The sequence below is a fragment of the Dermochelys coriacea genome, chromosome 21 (genome assembly GCF_009764565.3).
Source record: "Dermochelys coriacea isolate rDerCor1 chromosome 21, rDerCor1.pri.v4, whole genome shotgun sequence".
NCBI classification, from domain to species: Eukaryota; Metazoa; Chordata; order Testudines; family Dermochelyidae; genus Dermochelys; species Dermochelys coriacea.
In genome coordinates this window covers 5963036-5982459 of record NC_050088.1, presented here as the reverse complement: position 1 = coordinate 5982459, position 19424 = coordinate 5963036, and the positions used below count along the sequence as shown (strand labels likewise).

Genomic DNA, 19424 nt, shown 5'->3' with positions numbered 1-19424 from the left:
AGCTGATGTGCTGTTTAACTTCTGTGCCTCAGTTTCCCCATCTAAATGAGTATAATACTGCTTACAGGGAGTTGAGGATGAATTTTTTTTAACTGTGGTACAACAAAGTTCTGGACCAGTGCTTAGTATTTTAAATCACAAATCTGAAATATAAATGTCAAATTTTGAGGGAGAGATTTTTGTGTGTTGGGGCGGGAGGGGGGTATTCCTCCCCTTGCAGCTGCTGTTGAACTTGATCTTCAGATCAGGATGCTTTTTGGGGGGAGTTTTTAATGAGCCTCACTGCTACCTTATTATATGTGCCCAACTAAGTTAAGAGACAGTCAGATGGCAAAGCACCTTTATTGCCTACTCGGGGAAACAGACTAGTGCTGTCACAGAGTGGAATCTTCCCCCTTTTAATCTTGACACACATCCTTCTGATGTCCTATTTATTTTTCTTCTTTTAAGTAAATATAATGCTAATGAAAGGGGCCAGATTGACACCCCTGGAAACTGAAGCCTTTTATCCTTAGGAAAGGGTTTAACACAAGCAACAGCAGTGCCACCTTCCCTGCCAATGTGTCGGAATCCTCTGGAGTTCCCTGCATGTCAGGCAGCTCTTGCTGCTGGGTTCTACAAATATGGGTGTTGCTCCTGATGTGGCAGTAAGCTGAGCCCAGAATCCTTTTGTTGTAAGCTATTGGATAGCAATTGCACTGTTGATTGGGGCTGGATTAGACGCACTGACCTGGAGGTGAAAAGCCAATCCTCCAATGGTTTTCAACCAGGGGTACATAAACTTGTCTGGATATTTGCCTAGTTTTACAACAGGCTACATAAAAAGCACTAGCAAAGTCAGTACAAACCAGAATTTCGTACAGACACGGACTTGTTTATACTGCTCTATATACTGAACTGTAAGTATAGTATTTACATTTCAGCTGACTTATTTTATAATCATATAGTAAAAATGAGAAAAGCCATTTTCAGTAATAGTGTGCTGTGACCCTTTTTTTTGTATTTTTATAAGCAACTAGTTTTTAAGTGCGGTGAAACTTAGTACGCAAGACATATCAGACTCCTGAAAGGGGTACAATAGTCTGGAAAGGTTGAGAGCCAATTCAAGCTGTTCAGTCTCGCAAGCCTTCCACTTAAAAAGAACCCCCCCAACAAAAAAACAAACAAAATGAACTTAAAAAAAAAGTGGCTAATGTAAAACGACTGTCTGTCTGAGTCTCACTTGCACCCCACCTCTGTGTTCTGATTGCCGCTTAGGGTACCATCTACGAGGGACAAAGTTAAGTTAATGGAAGGTGTAAAGTCAATATGTGTAAATTAAAGCAAGTTTACTCAGCATGTGGATGCCCTCACTCGGAAATAAAGTGGCTTTCAGTTGGCTGTAACTTGATCCTGTGGAGGATAGAGGAGCCCTTGCTATGAAAGCTTGTTGGCACAGTCCCTAATACGTATTGGATGGATTGGAAGGGAGCAATGTAAGTGTCATGCAAATTACCTTGGTCTTCCAGTGATCAAACCTTGATATCCCAAGTGGCTCTGCTTGCTTCCCCTTGCCCACAATATTAAATAAAAACATCTATCCTCGCTTTCAAGACTCATCACTCTATCTTGACATGCGTACCGTGTCGTTCGCTGTATTCCAAGACCACCCTCTTCTGATCTTTGTGTCTTATTCCATGTTGCCTCCTATGAATGGAACAATTTCCTAATCCCAGATTGCTGGGACCTTCCACTGGTGTTGTCGTTGGCCTACTCCATGTCCTTCCTAAAGACTGTTTTTATTTCATTTATGTGTGTGTGTGTGTGTGTGTGTCTGTGTCTCAGAGAGAGAGAGAGAGAGAGAGAGAGAGAGGAAAAACCAAAAACAGTGATCAGGCTTAGAATGTTTGTAATACCTAAAATGACCTCGCTACCTTCGAGAACTCTGTTTTGTCAGTCTTCACCTGCTTTCTAGTTTGTAAGGCAAGCTGTCTTGATGATGTAAAAGCGGCAGAGAGTCCGGTGGCACCTTATAGACTAAGACGTATTGGAGCATAAACTTTCGTGGGTAAATACCCACTTCTTCAGATGCATGTAGTGGAAATTTCCAGAGGGAGGTATAAATATGTAAGCAAGAATCAGGCTAGGGATAACAAGGTTAGTTCAATCAGGGACGATGAGGCCCTCTTCTAGCAGTTGAGGTGTGCACACCAAGGGTGGAGAAACTGCTTTTGTAGTTGGCCAGCCATTCAGAGTCGTCTTTTAATCCTGAGCTGATGCTGTCAAATTTGCAAATGAACTGAAGCTCAGCAGGTTTCAGAGTAGCAGCTGTGTTAGTCTGTATCCGCAAAAAGAAAAGGGGTACTTGTGGCACCTTAAAGACTAACAAATTTATTTGAGTATAAGGTTTCGTGAGCTACAGCTCACTTCATTGGATGGATTGAAGCTCAGCAGTTTCTCTTTGAAGGCTGGTCCTGAAGGGTGGTGGTTTTTTTGCTGCAGGATGGCTACCTTGGAATCTGCTATTGTGTGTCCAGGGAGACTGAAGTATTCTCTTACAGGCTTTTGTATATTGCCATTCCTAATATCTGATTTGTGCCCATTTATCCTTTTTACTGTGACACCATCCGCTCAGGATTAAACAAAGACTGTGACTGGCTAGCGAACTACAAAAGCTATTTCTCCTCCCTTGGTGTTCACACCTCAGCTGCTAGTAGAGGGCCTCATCCTCCCTGATTGAACTAACCTCGTTATCCCTAGCCTGATTCTTGCTTGCATATTTATACCTCCCTCTGGAAATTTCTACTACATGCATCTGAAGAAGTGGGTATTCACCCACGAAAGCTTATGCTCCAATACGTCGGTTCATCTATAAGGTGCCACAGGACTCTTTGCCGCTTTTACAGATCCAGACTAACACGGCTACCCCTCTGATGATGTCTTGCTGATGTATTTGGTGATGTACAAAACATAAGCGTCAGCACGCAACAAATAGGGGTTTTGTGAACAGGTAGGTGCCCAGGTTTCTTGTGTGCTCATGAGATTTACTCATGTTCTGATGAGTCAAAACATGCACTTGTTGTTGTTGTTGTTGTATTCCTATCAAGAATGAGAGGCAGACGAGCCCTCCCTTAGCTTCCAAATGCTCCCTGGTCCTGTTGAAGGGAATGGGAAAGTTGCTGCCAATTTCATGAGGAATCTGCTTTGGTGGTCGTACCTTTGATTTACCTTCAGAAAATGACTGTTAGTGGTTTTATATTGTGCCTTGATTGTCTTCTCCTATAGGAGAGTTGCCTTTCATGTCTACACACACTATGTTGCATAGTCTTCATGGAAAGACATCCTTGCCAGTCACTTAATTTTTGAATATCTGTGTGTGCTTGTAGGAGGGTAAACAATCCTCTGACTGCAATGCTCAGATGTTGCTTTTGGCCTGTTAATGACAGAACTTAAAATGCTGGGGCCATTTTGTGTAATATTGCCCTTGGCAGGAGGTAACACAGGAAGGCTGGTCACAATAGGCAGCTTCCCCAGAGAACTTCTCTAGTAAAAGCATCTTAAACTAGCAGAACTCTTCATGGCCATCAAAGCCTTGGAGGTCTGGTTAATCCAAATCACTTTATTAATTTTTCTCCTGGGGATATAAACAATACAGCCATCTTCGATTGAGAAATCAATAGTGGAGCTCTGCCTGTACAAGGCTGTCTGGCATTTAAACCTTAACTGCCTAGACATATGGATTGTAAGTAGTCACAGATAAACCAGTTTTCAATTTATTTTTATGGGCCCTTCCCTGCCAAAGCATCCTCTCGTGGATTGAAATCGTGTATGGCGATTTCTGTAGGCTAGAACGTGAATGGCTTATGCTTTCTCATGAGCTGAGAATATCTTGCTGTTATAACAGCAAGGGCCTTATTTACAGTTTCACTTTAGAGGCTAGTGCAGAAATTTGAGATTTCCGTCTCCAGTTTTACTTTTGCATTTCAGTCTTTCCTCCTTTCAGCCAAATATTCAAATTTAATTAATCTCCTAATGTTTATCACTTGAGAATAATCCGTTTCATTTGTTGAGGTGGTGCTAAATTTTGCACTTGAAAGTCCTGGATTTAACCGTGTAGTGATTTTTTTTTTTTTATCCTTGAGTTCTGGTAGCTGTTGCCCCCAGAATTCTAATGAGGGATATTCCTGCTTCTCCTGACATGCTTGGTATTTGTAATGAGTTTTCCATATAATGGGGCAAAATAGCGGCAAAATCTCCAGTAGCAAACTTCTTTCTAGACACATTCTTAGTATTTTCATAACTTTTTTCCCTTAGTTAATGTAAAAAAACAACTTTGTGCTATATAAGAATGAGGCAATATTATTTATTGCACTAAATGACTTTATAACCTACCTGACCTGTGTATAATGTTGAATACATCTGTGAAGTTGTTCTGGATTCTACCTATATGGAAATGAAGTGACGATGATGATGTGCAATGATGTATAATGCCTTTCATCAGAATCTTAGTGCTTTCTGAAGATGGGTGGTACCTTAATTTTACATATGAAAAAATTAAGGCACAGATAGGTGAAGCATAGTGCTTAATTAATAGCAAGGTAGATGCATTTTTCTTAGGTCTTGCAATGAGTCAGTGAAAATCAGGATTAGAACCTTTTGTCACCTGACTCCCAGTGCCCCTACTCAAAGGACTAGAATACTGCCTCCACATACTCCTCTCTCTTTTCCTGTCACCCAAAGATGGGGAGGTACTGAATTCTGATCGCATTATTTTGATTTCCGTGGACAATTGCGTAAGCATTCAACTGTGGCTCTTTTAATAGAGCTGTCTAGTTGCTATTAAAAAATCTCACTTGCTTTAAGAATATTTGCTGAAGCACAGTTGTTCCCTAAAACATCAGACAAGCTAAATGTATTTATTGCCAGGTTTCAGAGTAGGAGCCGTGTTAATCTGTATTCGCAAAAAGAAAAGCAGTACTTGTGGCATCTTAGAGACTAATAAATTTATTTAATTTATTTATTTATTTTATGCATCGGATGCATCCGCTGAAGTGAGCTGTAGCTCACGAAAGCTTATGCTCAAATTTTAGTCTCTAAGGTGCCGTAAGTACTCCTTTTCTTTTTGTATTTATTGCCCAACTGATGAATACCCAGACTTCAAAGATGATGATTTATTTTCTAGTATTACTGGATGATGCTAACAAGAATTCAAGTTGGAAGGTTGAATGGTAATGAAAAGATTGGTTTCAGAAACTGTATTAATGGGAGAGAGATTGTTATACTTCAGTGCAGTCTTGTAGGGAGTAGCCTGCCAGAACATTGTGTGGCTCCGTCCGGGAGGAACTAAGCTTTTTTTTTTTTTTTTTTTTTTTTAATTTCTTCTTTGCACAGAGATGCGTTGTGCAACATCCAGTGGAAAGTTTACCCCACCCTTAGGGGAACATTTGTACAGAAACTTAGATTCTGGTGATGTCTTATGCCTCATAGGCCTCATGAGAGTCAGGGTGTAAGCTAACTCAACATGTTCAATGCATGTTTCAAATCCTATTTGTATTGTAACCCTGCTCAGAATTGACCAGTTGTTTGCTTTTATATTTCTTGTGGTTGGGAACACTTAGGGAGCTTCCTCAAACTTCTAGTTGTATTAAATGCCATTTTTTCTTCATAATTTGCTCACCAATGTTTGAAGAAAAGTTCCCGCCTCTCCAAATTCCTATTGCAGGAGGACCATGTCCAATGGTCACTGAAGATGTCTGGTGGATAATAAATATAATTCTAGGACTTCAGGGAGACGATATCTGCCTCAAGCAGTCCCAGTCTAGCTTCAGAGAAAATGGGCAGTTGGGGCAGAATGGCTCCTCTTTAAATTTAAAAAGTTTACCTGCCTCGTTTGCTCGTCTGTACTGGCAGTGGCTTAACAGCTCAGAACAATAGGTATGAAGGAGCTCAAGTCGGTATCGAAAAGTTTTCTGAAAATGTCTAACTTCAAACTGCATAATGTACAATATGCTTTACCTTCCAAAAAGCACAGCTATTTTAGATGTGCAAGAATACATCCTGGGATGCGTTCAGCAGACAACAAGCATATTTCTTATGCACTGAAGATTTGAACTGTTATGCGTTATTGGTCTCATGCGTACTAGTGGTTCATGTGTCAATGACGTTTTGATCCAATTTGTTACATAAATGCACGTCACAATTTTTAATTCATACTTAAATTTAGTTTTACTTTTGTCCTTGAGATTTTACTACAATGTATATTACAGTACCAAGTCTGGGAGATTCCTATTACATTTTTTCTTTAACTATTGATGTAAGAAATTATTTTGAATAGTAAAATCAGATCTATAGATTAGCGTAGCATGTGTGTGTGGGTAGCATGCATATTTAGTATCCTTGAATTATTTCACTGCGTGAGCCCCATAGAACAGTACTTCAAAATCTAACCAACTGTTCTGTGTTCCATCACTTAAATCTACAAAGCTCAGACTGTCTTCTAACAGTGGCAACAGAATATTTTGTAGAGGCAGAAAATAAAAGGCATCTTTGCAAATATAATTCAGTATTACCTCTACTGAAAAGGAAGAACAGATATCCTGCTCCAAGTCCTAGAATGCTGTTCTACAATTGTTGGAAATGATATAAAACTCTGCTAGTGGAAGATTTATTTACTTTTTTTCCCCTTGTAACTATCTGCACCTTGCTTTTTTTTATGAAGTGTATCGCGCCCTCCTCCTCCCACTCCGGGAAGATACTACAATATTGGACCCATACTAACTTAGTTTGACCATTAAAAACGTCTGAAGTGTAAGCCAAGGTTTCTTTTTAGACGTTTTTAAAAGGTGACCACAGTTCTTTCATTATACTTCTTATCACAAAACATTTGTTTACTTAGAGATTGGGAAACCTTTTTAAAATGTTGTGGTACCTCATCCAAAGAAAACTGTGCAACACTGATGCTGCTTGCCCTCCTTTTAAAAAGTACTATTTCTAATGGTCTCAACTAGTTTTAGTATATACAAAACAGTTCTTGCATGTGCTGTTTGGTTAGATTGGTAGCTACACTTGCCTTATCTACAAGGCAGTGTTTGCAGGACAATAATGGAAATCAGTTTGGAGACATTTGCCCACATTAAGAATTATCCAAATTTATTACAGGTGAGCTTACAACAGTGAATCCCTGTATGGAGTAGTTCAACTCCTTTTTTCTTAAATATCTTCCTCACTGATGTCAAGAGCACGGACAATGTGCTGTCAAATGCTGTTGGTTAATGAGATCACATCAGTGATGCAGTCCAAATTAGCCTTTCGTTGCACTCTACATAGTGCTTGATGTGCATAGGGGTTGATGATTCTTTGCCAGCACCTTGAGTTGCTTAACTTCAAGCACGTACTTAAGTGTTTGCTGATGTGGGGCCTTGCGTCATGTGCAAACCCATTGTCTTCATTCTCCCAGCCTGTGAAATACAGATGACAATGCTTTGCTTTTCATATGCGTGTTGAGGGACAATTCATAAATGCGTGCAAGGTTCATGGAGACCATTGGTTGGAAGAACTTTTCAAACCATTAGATCTGATTTGGTACATTACAAAACTGCACTGACAGCAGGTATCTTCAAGTTTCAATTCTTTATTTTTTTTCTTTTTTAAATGCCCGTGTAGTGCTACATATCATACAAGATCTGAGACCCAGTAAATTCATGACTCAGCATAAACTGAGGTACATGTAAAAAAGAAGAAAAAAAAAAGTACTCACTATTGCACTGAATATTGCATTTGAAACCCAGTCCTAAACCCTACTCTTACAGAAAATCCTTTATGCTACCCTTATACTTCACTACTACTTAACTTCATGTGGTCATCCATGACCTCAATATAGTTTAAAACAAGCCAGTTTAGGAGGAAAAACTGCTGCAAGTGTTTACAATTCTATAACCAAGTTTTATCCAAGTACCTTGCGTGCGCCTGCCCCCCCCCCCAACATTAATATTGCCTACTTCGGTGAGATAGGGAACTAGTAGTATCCCCATTTTTCAGATTAGGGAAGCTGAGGCATGGAGAGGTGAAGTGCTTCTTTCAAGGTCCCACAGTATGTACTGCAGTGTTTGAACTAGAAGTTAGATCTCCTCACTACTATTCCTATGACTTAACCAAAAGACTACTTTCCTTCCTCTCCTTTTCCTGTTTCCACCTCAGTGGTCTAGGCCCTAGACTCTAAGGGATATATAGTGCTGCTGTTAGTCAACAATGTTCCACTAATGTGTTTTGTTAGATGAAATTCTGATTTTGTGACTTGGGCAAAACTGCAAAATTTTCCAAGCCATTTAATCACCTGGTGGCATTTAAATTTACAGACTGAGACTCTATGCATCAGATGAAGTGGGTTTTAGCCCAAGAAAGCTTATGCTCAAATAAATTGGTTAGTCTCTAAGGTGCCACTAGTACTCCTTGTTCTTTTTGTTGTATGTGTGTTTTGCCTATTTCCTTTCCTTGGGGCTAGCTACTGATGTTTGTATATAGCTCACCTCTCTCTATTCAAGAGGCTAGATCTCTGAACATGATGCTTCTTTCTGCCCGATGCCCAAACCAATGGTAGCCAGCTTGAACTCTGGCTCTCCAAGGACCAAAGGCTGATATTAGTTTGGCCTGTTGGCAAGGGTGGCTGGAAGAAGATATGGCTGGTGAGTTCCTCCCTTTAACCCATAAACCAGGAAACACACAGCCTCTACCAAACGCATGAAATCCATGGGCTTCAGGGGATCGTAGCAGTATCAGGGGTGCATCTAAATAACTTGCTAGAAATGGAGTGGAAATACAGTTTTTAAAGGTACAATTTCTATAACATTGAAATCCAGCAGTGTCCTAGCAGTTGAACCTGACACACTTAACAAATCCAAAGGGACTAGCCAATTTTTCTTTACTCCGATATTTGACTCTAAAGTTAGATTCGCCTTTTAATTCTTGCGGGGTGTGTGTGTGTGTGTGTGTGTGTGTGTTAGGTTTTATTTTCCACATTGCACCATTTCTTCTGTGTTTTCAAAATTCTTCTTTCTTTTCTGCTGACTTCCTTAAATCATTCCCCATCCCTTCCCCTCCTTTCCCCCCCCCATCTGCCATCAACTAGTATCATGACTGGTAAAGGCCCAATCAAAAATCATTTTTTTTCTTTGTTTTTAGCTGTATGTCCCTTTTTTGTTTTTACTTCTGCCTGTGGATTTTTGGTTTAGGTTAAAATCTGAAACTGAGTGGAGTCAATTTTTGAATTTAAACAATAGTCTTAGCCTTAACCTTAACTTCTTGGAAGGTTTAAATGGATAACCACATGTCTGCATTATTGCAAGTCTTATTCTGACATTTAGAACACAAGTTAATTATACCTTTCAGGAGATGGGAGTTTGTTTTAAGAAACTGATCACGGACAAGGACTAGGATGTAAAATTACTGTTTCAGTTGACTGTATAATGTGGCAGCCTTTTCATTTTGCAGTCCTTTGTCTTTGTCATGCTGTTGAGTCACTTGAAAGAGAGGATCCTGGCAAAGCCATATTTGTAATTTAAAACTTGTTGACTTTTTTCAAGTTGCTTTATGTAGTTGCTTCCCATGCACTCGCTTAATGAGTGACTGGTCTGTATTTGAAGCTCTTCAATTTGGTGACCCCCTCATCACCTTTCCCAGTTTTGTCCTTTGCTTTGACTTTAGTGCAGAGGTGGCCAACCTGACCCTAAGAAGGAGCCAGAATTTACTAATGTACATTGCCAAAGAGCCACAGTAATATGTCAGTAGCCCCCCATCAGTTCCGCCCCCTCACCACCACTCACAGCACCTCCCTCCCTTCACCCCCTGATCAGCTGTCTGGTGGTATGCAAGAGGCTCGGATGCAGAGGAGCGAGGGCACTGCAGGCTCAGGGGATGGGGGTGAAGGGGTGGAGTGGGGGGCAGGGCCTGTGGCAGAGCCAGTGGTTGAGCAGTGAGCACCCCCATGTCCCGCCAGTGCATTGGAAAGTTGGCGCCTGTAGCTCCAGGCCTGGACTTGGTGCCTATACAAGGAGCCTCATATTCTCTTTTGAAGAGGCGCATGTGGCTGCGGAGCCACTGGTTGGCCACCCCTGCTTTAGTGTGTTTTCTGCTTGTCTTTAATTTATGTGAGGAGGACCAACCCTTGCAAAGGAGTCATGAGGGACGTTTCAGGCAAGGGGAAACTAAATATTTCTCTGATGGATTGTATCTACTGAGGGACAGCCCATCCTAAACGCTCAATTACTGAGGGACAATCTACACTCATTCCTATATTTGCTTTCTACAACCAACTGTATAACTTTTCATGAGTGATGGACCCAAGTATTTGGATTCTAATATATAAACTGTATCATTAAATTTATCTACATTTGGATTATTTCAGATTAGGTATTATATGTATCTTATGAGTTTTTAAATCAACTTTTGTATATATGGATAATCTATACGCTATATCCAGATGTACAGACATTCTTTTCTTAACCTGTGTATTACATAATTTTTTTTAACATTAATAAAAGTTTTCTGAGCATCAATCAGCTCTGTCCGTTAAGACCAATCCATGTGAGGGTGAGAGAATTCTTAAAATCTGGGTAGGTGTTGGGGATGCCGCTTTTGTTTTGTTGTCGTCCCAATCCTTTCCCAGGTGTGTCATAATTTTAAATAGCTTGGCATCTGGGACAGGGATGGGAATGTCTTGGAAAGACTTCAGTGCTGTTACATGGCTGAGGAAACTGAACAGTGAAAAGCAGCATTGGTTTCTTGTTTCTCCTCCTGGAATACTGAATTGTTGTCTGTGTGATTCGCGCGCTCTGCTATCCAGTGCAAGTATACTTAGAGTAGAAGAATTATCATTGAAGAAACTGCTCATAAGGAGAGAGAGAGAGAGAGTGTGCCCTTTTTATCTGCGTAGAAGCATGGTGCGGAATAGAGAAGGTGACTGGGAGCCAAGATTCCTGGTTCTAAACACCAGTTCTCTGTTGCTAGCTTATTGTGTGATACCGAGCAAGTCACTTGAGCTCTCTGCCTCAGTTTCTACTCTCTGCAAACAGAGATGATGCTGATTCTAAGAGCCACAGTAGGCTGTGTTTAGAGTAATTTCAAATGCTCTGGGACAAGGTGCTATGGAAGAGCAAGGGTGTCGGCGTTAAAATGGTTTGGAAATATCTTCCACCCTGGAGACACATCTCACTAAGTATTTTTTTGAGGCATGCCTCAATGGCCATTCATATCACAAAGGTGAACTCTGGTGGTCCCTGATGCTTTTAGTGTGGCTTTTAAAGTCATGCTGACATCATATGATGATGTGCTCTTTCTGTGCTTGCTAAGCAGCTGAATTTCCCCAGGAAATTTCCCAACTCTGTGAAGTGCCATACATCACTGTTTCTCTTGTGTCATCAAGTTCCTTCTTAACGGATGATCAGTGGGAGAATGATTTTAATAGCAGTTCCAATTGGTGGAGTAGGGAGGGGAAATTCTGTAACTTTCCACTTAGACACAGTATCTATATGAATATGTACTTACAAAAAATAACCCTTTTGTATAACTTGTGGCCAGCAGAAGCAGCTATGGGGAAGCAGATGTTTTGAAAGATGTAAAAACAAAACCTGAACTCTGAGAGAGTAAGTCATCCTGCTTACAAAGGGAATGGTCAAACCAGCTGCCAAGTTGTCATCTGAGCAGGAGTTAAGCAGATTAAAAATCGTGAAGATAAGAGGTGTGAGTAAGAGAGATGAAAAGTGGAGCCAAGAGGACTTCAGCAATTACATTTCTGCACAGCAGTCAGTGTAAAGGTATTTCATTGGTCCTTAGTTTGCTGAGATAACTGGGCAAAAAAGGAGTGAAAGCTTTCTTAGGAGGGTGGAATGAGTTCAGCTGGCTGGTAATACAGAGCTCTTGTATTTTCTGCCTCATCCCTTGAGATACAAGACAATCGCTTTAATGTGGATTTGCATGTGATTCTTGAACTTTGGTCTATGGAGCGCTTCCAATTTGTCCCTGAATCTGCTTCATTAACACTGGTGAAGCATCTATCAGGTTTCATAAAGGGAAGCTTATTGCAGGCCAGGACTCCCCTGCCTCTCCCCTTCCCCCCATTCTCCTTTAAGGTTCCACCAACTAGACTTAGGCTCTTCTCTGCATCCTGTGCGGCTGTTTCACGTGCATCTCTGCTGGGAGTCTCCTTGGTGCAAATTTAAATAGGGTCAAATCTGTAAATGCACAAGAGGATAAAAGCAGAGTGCCTTGGACAGCTTAGAGCAATGATGTGCAGGTACAAAAGGAAAGATGAATGTAAAGAAATGTAAAGAGAAAATGAGCAGAGTGAAGGATGTAATAAGCAGCTGTATCCATCGTATTCAGGGACTTGATTTCAAGTTGTCGCATTACCACTGACCTAATGTTACTTGTATATATTCCAGCACGGTTGTAGCAGTGGGAAATATGGTAGGGTGGAATGGAGAGTCCTCCACTGCAGGATCTTGATTAAAAGAAGAGGTCCACACGATGAAATTCTTGAGAACTGCTACTGTATGTCTTTGTCCATTTGTTTGTGTGGTATAAACTGAGGGCTAACTTATCCCTCTGCAGGCTTTTTTTCCCCCCTCAGCTATGTTCCCCAATATTTCTGGGGAGTAAAATATTTACAGGGAAGCCATCATAGCTATAGATACATAGCACAAAAGACAATGGAGTGTGTGTGTGTGTGTGTGTGATTCTATATTGGTTGGTTAAGCGGAATGACTATTCATATTCCTGTACTTTGTGACAATCTCAAGCTATTAAATGACAACTAGTGATTAAAAGCAGCGCTGCAAACCCCACTGTTACCATGCTCCGGCTTTCAAGGCTTGTCCTGAGCTCACTCAAATGGATGCAGTTTAATACAGGCTTCACTTTTTGCCTTTTTGCTTCTGACTTGTTCTGTTGTTGGACCATTTTAACATTTTGATAGACTGGCAGCAGGTGTGTAGTTTATATTGACTCTAGTCATAGTGACTCTTCCATTAACACATTAGAGGCTTCCTCATTTTAAATGCTAGTCTTGAAAACTGCACTCTCCTGTATGCAGGGATCCCCTACACTCCTGGTAAGGCTTGGGGCCATCAGTAGTTTGTGTTTGTGAGAGGAAGGAGAAAATAACTTCTCCAGTGGGAGGAACTTCCAGGAACAAGATGTCGTTTCCAGAGCTGCAGATCGTCAGGCCATCAGGGCTAACATTTCTATACTTCAGGTAGCACAAACAGTTGAAGTCCTAATTTTTAAGGGTTCTTCAGAAGTAAAACATGAAAATAATTGTGTGAGGTTTAAAATGTGCCTCTCAAATGATTGACCCAAGGAATCCAAAGAAAGCCAAGGATGGTGAGTTTGTACCTGAATGACCATGATCGTGAACGTTTATGCACCAGTAACAGTACCTTGCACAGCAGGCTGGGACATGGACATTGTATGCACAGTAGAATGCTAATTGTATAGCGGGAAGGAGGGTTGTGTCTGGCTCATCTACAAAATAATACCTGGATATAGTAAATTGGTTTGCTTTTGAAAATGGTACATATTACACAGGTCAGTTTTCCCCCAGTCTGATTGGCACTTTATGTGGACTGAGGGAATCTGTCAGTTCTACATGATTTCTGACTCACATGTCTGACTTAAGGGTTGAGGAAGGAATTGTTGAACTTTTATTCTTCAAAATCAAAAAAGAATTTTCAGCCTGTTTTACCTTGTATAGGAAAATTGCTAACTGCCATGTCATTTGCTTTTTAGCAGCTGCTTTTCCATGTTTTCCTTTCGTTCAGTCTGCATCTGTACATTGGGATTCAGTGGAGAATTAACAAGCAAAGTGGGAGGGGAAGCTATTTAGTAGATTCCATCTAACTACATGATAAATTTATGAATAAAACGTAATGTACAGTGTCAACGCTTTCCCTCGCTACCTAGCTTAATTCACAAATTACAGGACAAGCCAGATGGCGGTTAAGGTCTGTCCTTGACGCTACTTACAAATGCTGAGGTTGAACTACTGAAGATGGCTAGGAAAGGAATGAAAAATTATGCAGCTGTCTAGATTTTATATTTTATTCTTCATCCCTGCCCTTTATAATGAAGGATCTTTATAACATGATGCGGGAAGTGATTAAATGGCATACTGTTTTCGTCTTGTTACTTTTTAATCTAATTGTAAATAGCTGGAACCTTCCTTTTTGCATCCTCCTCCTACCTTTGGAGACTTTTGGGTACATTTTTATCAGCTACGCTGTATTTGTGGGAAGGAGGTAGCTTGTTTCAGTGTTGGCGTAAGGCACTGTATTTGGAATAGGAAGACTTGGGGTCCAAGTCCTGGTTCTGCCACTGACTCTGTAGGACGCTGAGAAGGTCTCTTCCCCTTACTGGGCCCCAGGTTCCCCATCTATAAAGTGAGGATAAAGCTTATTCACCTTTGGAAACCAGCTGAATGTGGAATGGCAACAATTTATTATGTGGATCTAATGCCCTCTGTAACTTTAATGCCAGACAAATAATAGCAATTACTTCCTGGCAGTGACGAACTCAACAGAAGCGGTTCATTGAAATTGCAGCTCCTTGAAGTTCTGGTCCTACTGAAATGTTGGAAAAACAGGTACAAGAATCAGGGGAACACTTGCTTTGGCTGAGGATAGGCTGAGGGTTTCCGTATTTAATGCAATCATTCTTTGGGGGTCCGGGGGCTTGCCTCACACTCTCCAAAGCAAGAAAAAGCATGCTATCATGTAAAGGCGGGGAAAGACCGAGATGAGTAAATATCACAGAAGTCACTCTGCTACTACTTGAAAACCCAGCAATGTCGTGATAGGGGCTGGAAACTGTCCAAGTTTGAGAACGCACAGTGATGGATGAGGTGAGATGAAACATCTCTGTGACCTTAAAATAGTGTCCATATGAAAACAGATTCTGGATGATACTGATTCTGTGATTTGGCTTGCAGCAAATGGTGGCATTAGCAAATGGTTATGAAGGGCTTTAATTTTTGAAATAGGAAAGGAATGAAGCCATTTTTTTAAAAGGTGTGTAGTTGGGGTGTGTAACGTAAGGGATGCCAAACCAATGAACTGAAATAAAAAAATCTGTGTATTGCGACTGCAATGTTATAAAAGCTCCAGTGTAATATAGTAACCCATAGTTGACAGCACATGTTGCCTTGCTATGTTCTGACAGTATGTCTGAAAAAAATCCTCATGCCTGTTTAAGCGGTGGGATAACAAATAGATGTTTTATATCCTAGAAAGCAGAGTGAGCCTCAGGAAATTCCTGCATTCTTGAATTTATTTTATTTGTGGCCAGAGCAAAGTACTGTTTAAAACAACTGATGATCAAGGTTGCCTTGCTTCAGCTCAACCTCGCAGACTGGGTTCACTCGTGTTCAGTAGCCTATTGTTCCCTGGTGCATGCAGCCCAATCAGCTGTTACTTTTCCTCTCACAGAAACAGTGCATGTATTTACAACAAGAAGTCCTGATGCAGCACATTTTGCTAAAGGGAAAGGTTACAATTAGTCTTGGTGTTTAGCAGGTGAGGTGCATGTGAGGCAGTTTTAGAAGCATTTGCTCAATTAACTGACATTGGATTTTAAATGATCGTAGAATGATGGTGTGCAAGTCTCTTTAATAAGACTTTATTAAATAAGACCTTTTTGGTTTTTTAGTTTTTCTCTTTGATTTGGCACCCAGCTTCTTCAGGGAGAGAGAGAGAGCGCGCAATGTTCTTTTTTGCAGTCAACTTTGAAAGTCAAGAGGGTGCCCATGCCACCCATCACATCCCCCCAATGTAAACAGTCCTGGAATTTGGAAGTGTTTGGATTTCAATCCTGTTTCCAGAACTAAACCATGAAAAGTTGAGCCTATCAAAAGACCTGAGTCTGCAAAGCACTGAGTGTCCTCCATTCCCAGTGAAGGCTTTGGGAGTTGAGGTCACTCAGCACAGAGCAGGATAGGGGGGCTAAATTTTCTGCAAATGACCCATACACTGAAGTTTATGACTTGGCTTCCTCTGTAGTCTTCCTGCGTCTTAGTCCTTTGTCCCTTGTGTAGGTCCCAGTGCTGTGAAGTACTGAGGTCAATGCAAGTTCAGGGTGCTTGTGAACCAATTACAATGCTTGGCAGAATCAGGCAGTCATTGAACTGAGCTTTGGTGTGTGCTTGGTTTTGGTTTTGGTTTTCCTGCTTGCTATGGAAGTGATTTCCTGAGCAGTTAAAACAAGAACATTATTGGTGCAGAATCGTTGAGTTTGCCTTCCAGCTACTTTCCTAAGAAATCAATCATAGGGTATCAGGAGGTGTGAAGAAATAACGAATGCAGGGAGTTTAGCAACTGCATTACCACTCTTGGCTATATCTTTGTCTTCCACTCCACCCCATCCCAATCTTGCCTTGACACATCCTGAGTATTGCTTCCAATACTAGCGATTGCACTTGCATGTGCCAATGGAGTAGCTGACTTCCCCCCCAAGATAACGTAATGCAGATAATCAAGCTCTAAATGTGCAAGTAGATATGAGGCAAGTGGTTGCTGAATCTGAGCTGTGCACTTCGCTTCCATATCTGTTTAAGGGAAAAGACTGAATCAGCTTTGATCTATTCATCTGATGGATACAGTATAAAATAAGCTTTTGTGACAAATGACCATCGTAGCCTCTCCGAGTGTGGGACAGTAATTCAGCTGAGAGTGTTTAATGGAGGAAACTAGCTGTCTCGTGGCTACATGCTGAGATGCCAGTGGGAGTCAAATTCTGAATCCTAGAATATCAGGGTTGGAAGGGACCTCAGGAGGTCATCTAGTCCAACCCCCTTCTCAAAGCAGGATCAATCCCCAACTAAATTGTCCCAGCCAGGGCTTTGTCAAGCCTGACCATAAAAACTTCTAAGGAAGGAGATTCCACCACCTCCCTAGGTAACGCATTCCAGTGTTTCACCACCCTCCTCGTGAACAAGTTTTTCCTAATATCCAACCTAAACCTCCCCCACTGCAACCTGAGACCATTACTCCTTGTTCTGTCATCTGCTGCCACTGAGTCTAGATCCATCCTCTTTGGAACCCCCTTTCAGGTAGTTGAAAGCAGCTATCAAATCCCCCCTCATTCTTCTCTTCTGCAGACTAAACAATCCCAGTTCCCTCCACCTCTCTCAAGTCATGTGTTCCAGTTCCCTAATCATTTTTGTTGCCCTCCGCTGGACATTTTCCAATTTTTCCACATCCGTCTTGTAGTGTGGGGCCCAAAACTGGACACAGTACTCCAGATATGAGCAAGATCTTAGAGTGGAGGTGGGCAAACTATGGCCCGCGGGACCGTTCTGCCTGGCCCCTGAGCTCCTGGTCCGGGAGGCTCGCCCCCGGCCCCTCCCCTGCTGTTCCCCCTCCTTCGCAGCCTCAGCTCACTGCACTGCTGGAGCAATGCTTAGGGCTGCAAGCTCCTGGGGCAGCACAGCTGCAGAGCCCAGCCTGACCCCACGCTCTGTGCTGCGCGATGTGTGGCTACCTCTCCTGGTGCAGCCATGCCGCCAGCCACCAGTGCTCCAGGCAGCAAGGTAAGTAGGCAGGGAGCGGGGGAGGAGGGTTGGATAGAGGGCAGGGATGGTCAGCGGCTGGGGTTTTGGATAGGGGTCGGGGCGGTCAGAGGGCAGGGAACAGGGAGGTTGAATGGAGGCAGGGGTGCTCAGGGAGAAGGAGTGGTTGTATGCACCAGGAGTCCTGGGGGGCCCGTCGGGGCGAGAAGCTGGGGGGGGGGGGTTGGATAGGGGGCAGGGGCTGGGCAATGCCTGGCTGTTTGGGGAGGCACAGCCTCCCCTAACTGGTCCTCCTTACAATTTCTGAAACCTAATGCGGCCCTCAGGCCAAAAGGTTTGCCCCGCCCTTGTCTTAAACGGAAAGAAGAAGGCTGCCCTGTGCCTTGTTTTACACCTGTTGCTATACAGCAGGAAGCATATTTAAGAACATAACACAACAATTGCCATACTGGGTCAGACCAATGGTCCATCTAGCCTAGTATCTTGTCTTCTGACAGTGGCCAGTGCCAGATGCTTCAGAGGGAATGAACAGAATGGGGCAATTGTCGAGGGATCCACCCCCTGCTGTCCAGTCCTAGCTTCTGTTAGTTGAAGGCTTAGGGACGCCCAGATCATGTGGTTGCCTGTCTGACTATTTTGGCTAATAGCCATTGATGGACCTCTCCTCCGTGAACTTAACTAATTCTTTTTGAGCCTAGTAATACTTTTGGTCTTCACAACATCCCCTGGCAATGAGTTCCACAGGTTGACTGTGTGTATGTGAAGAAGTGCTTCCTTATGTTTGTGTTAAACCTGGTGCCTGTTAATTTCATTGGGTGACCCCTGGTTCCTGTGTTACCTGAAGGGATAAATAACACTGCTCTATTCACACTCTCCACCACAATGGTTTTATAGACCTCTATCTTATCCCCTTGGGTTTTCTCTTCTCTGAGCTGAACAGTTGCAGTCTTTCTAATCTCTCCTCATATGGAAGCTGTTTCATACCCCTAATAATTTTTCTTTCCATTTTTCTGTATTTTTTCCAATTCTAACATCTTTTTTGAGATGGGGCAACTAGAACTGCATGCAGTATCAAGGTGTAGGCATACCATGGATTTATATAGTGGTATTATATTTTCTGTCCTATTATCTCTCCCTTTCCTAAAGATTCCTAACATTGTTAGCTTTTTGACTGACTGTCCATCACAGTGAGCGGATGTTTGAGAACTATCCACGATGACTCCAAGGTCTTTGAGTGGTAACGGCTAATTTAGACCTCACCATTGTGTATGTGTAGTTGGGATTGTTGTCTAATGTGCATTGCTTTGGGTTTATCAATACCATTTTGTCTGCCGTTTTTGTTGCACGGTGACCCAGTTTTGTGAGATCCCTTTGTAACTCTTCCTAGTCACTTCTGGATTTAACTGTCTTGAGTAACTTTGTATCATCTGCCAACTTTGCCACTTTGTTGTTTTATCACGCTTCTCAGATCCTTTATGAATATGTTGGACAGCAGTGGTATTGTACAGGTGCTTGGGGAAACCCTGCTATTTATCTCTCCCCACTGTGAAAACTTAACATTTATTCCTACCCTTTTGTTTCTTATCTTTTAACCAGTTATTGATCCATGAGGGGACCCATCCCTCTCATCCCAGGCCTGCCTACTTTCCTTAAGAACTTTTGGTGAGGGACCTTGTCAAAGGCTTTCTGAAAGTCTAAGTACACTTTATGCATTAGATCACCTGTGTTCACATGCTTGTGCTCCTTTCTGTTTTCCTCAATAGGATTTCACCTTCAATTGTAAAAGGATGTTTGTCTCTCACTGCCTCTTTTACTCTGTCTAGCCACTGTGGCATTTTTTTGGTCCTTTTAGTATTTTTTTTTTTTATTTGGGGTAAGCATATCGTTTGAGCCT

At 41.9% G+C, this 19424-nt stretch overlaps 1 protein-coding gene across 1 annotated transcript in view; it reads left to right on the top strand.

Moving 5' to 3' along the window:
• Window positions 1-11625: 11625 nt before the first annotated feature.
• The window catches only part of SRGAP2 (SLIT-ROBO Rho GTPase activating protein 2), a 144077-nt gene continuing 136278 nt past the window's right edge, over window positions 11626-19424 (top strand). The window contains 3 exon segments of the mRNA XM_043500671.1: window positions 11626-11697; window positions 11700-11717; window positions 11720-11786. Coding sequence (XP_043356606.1) covers window positions 11641-11697; window positions 11700-11717; window positions 11720-11786 — 142 coding nt within the window. The 5' untranslated portion in view covers window positions 11626-11640.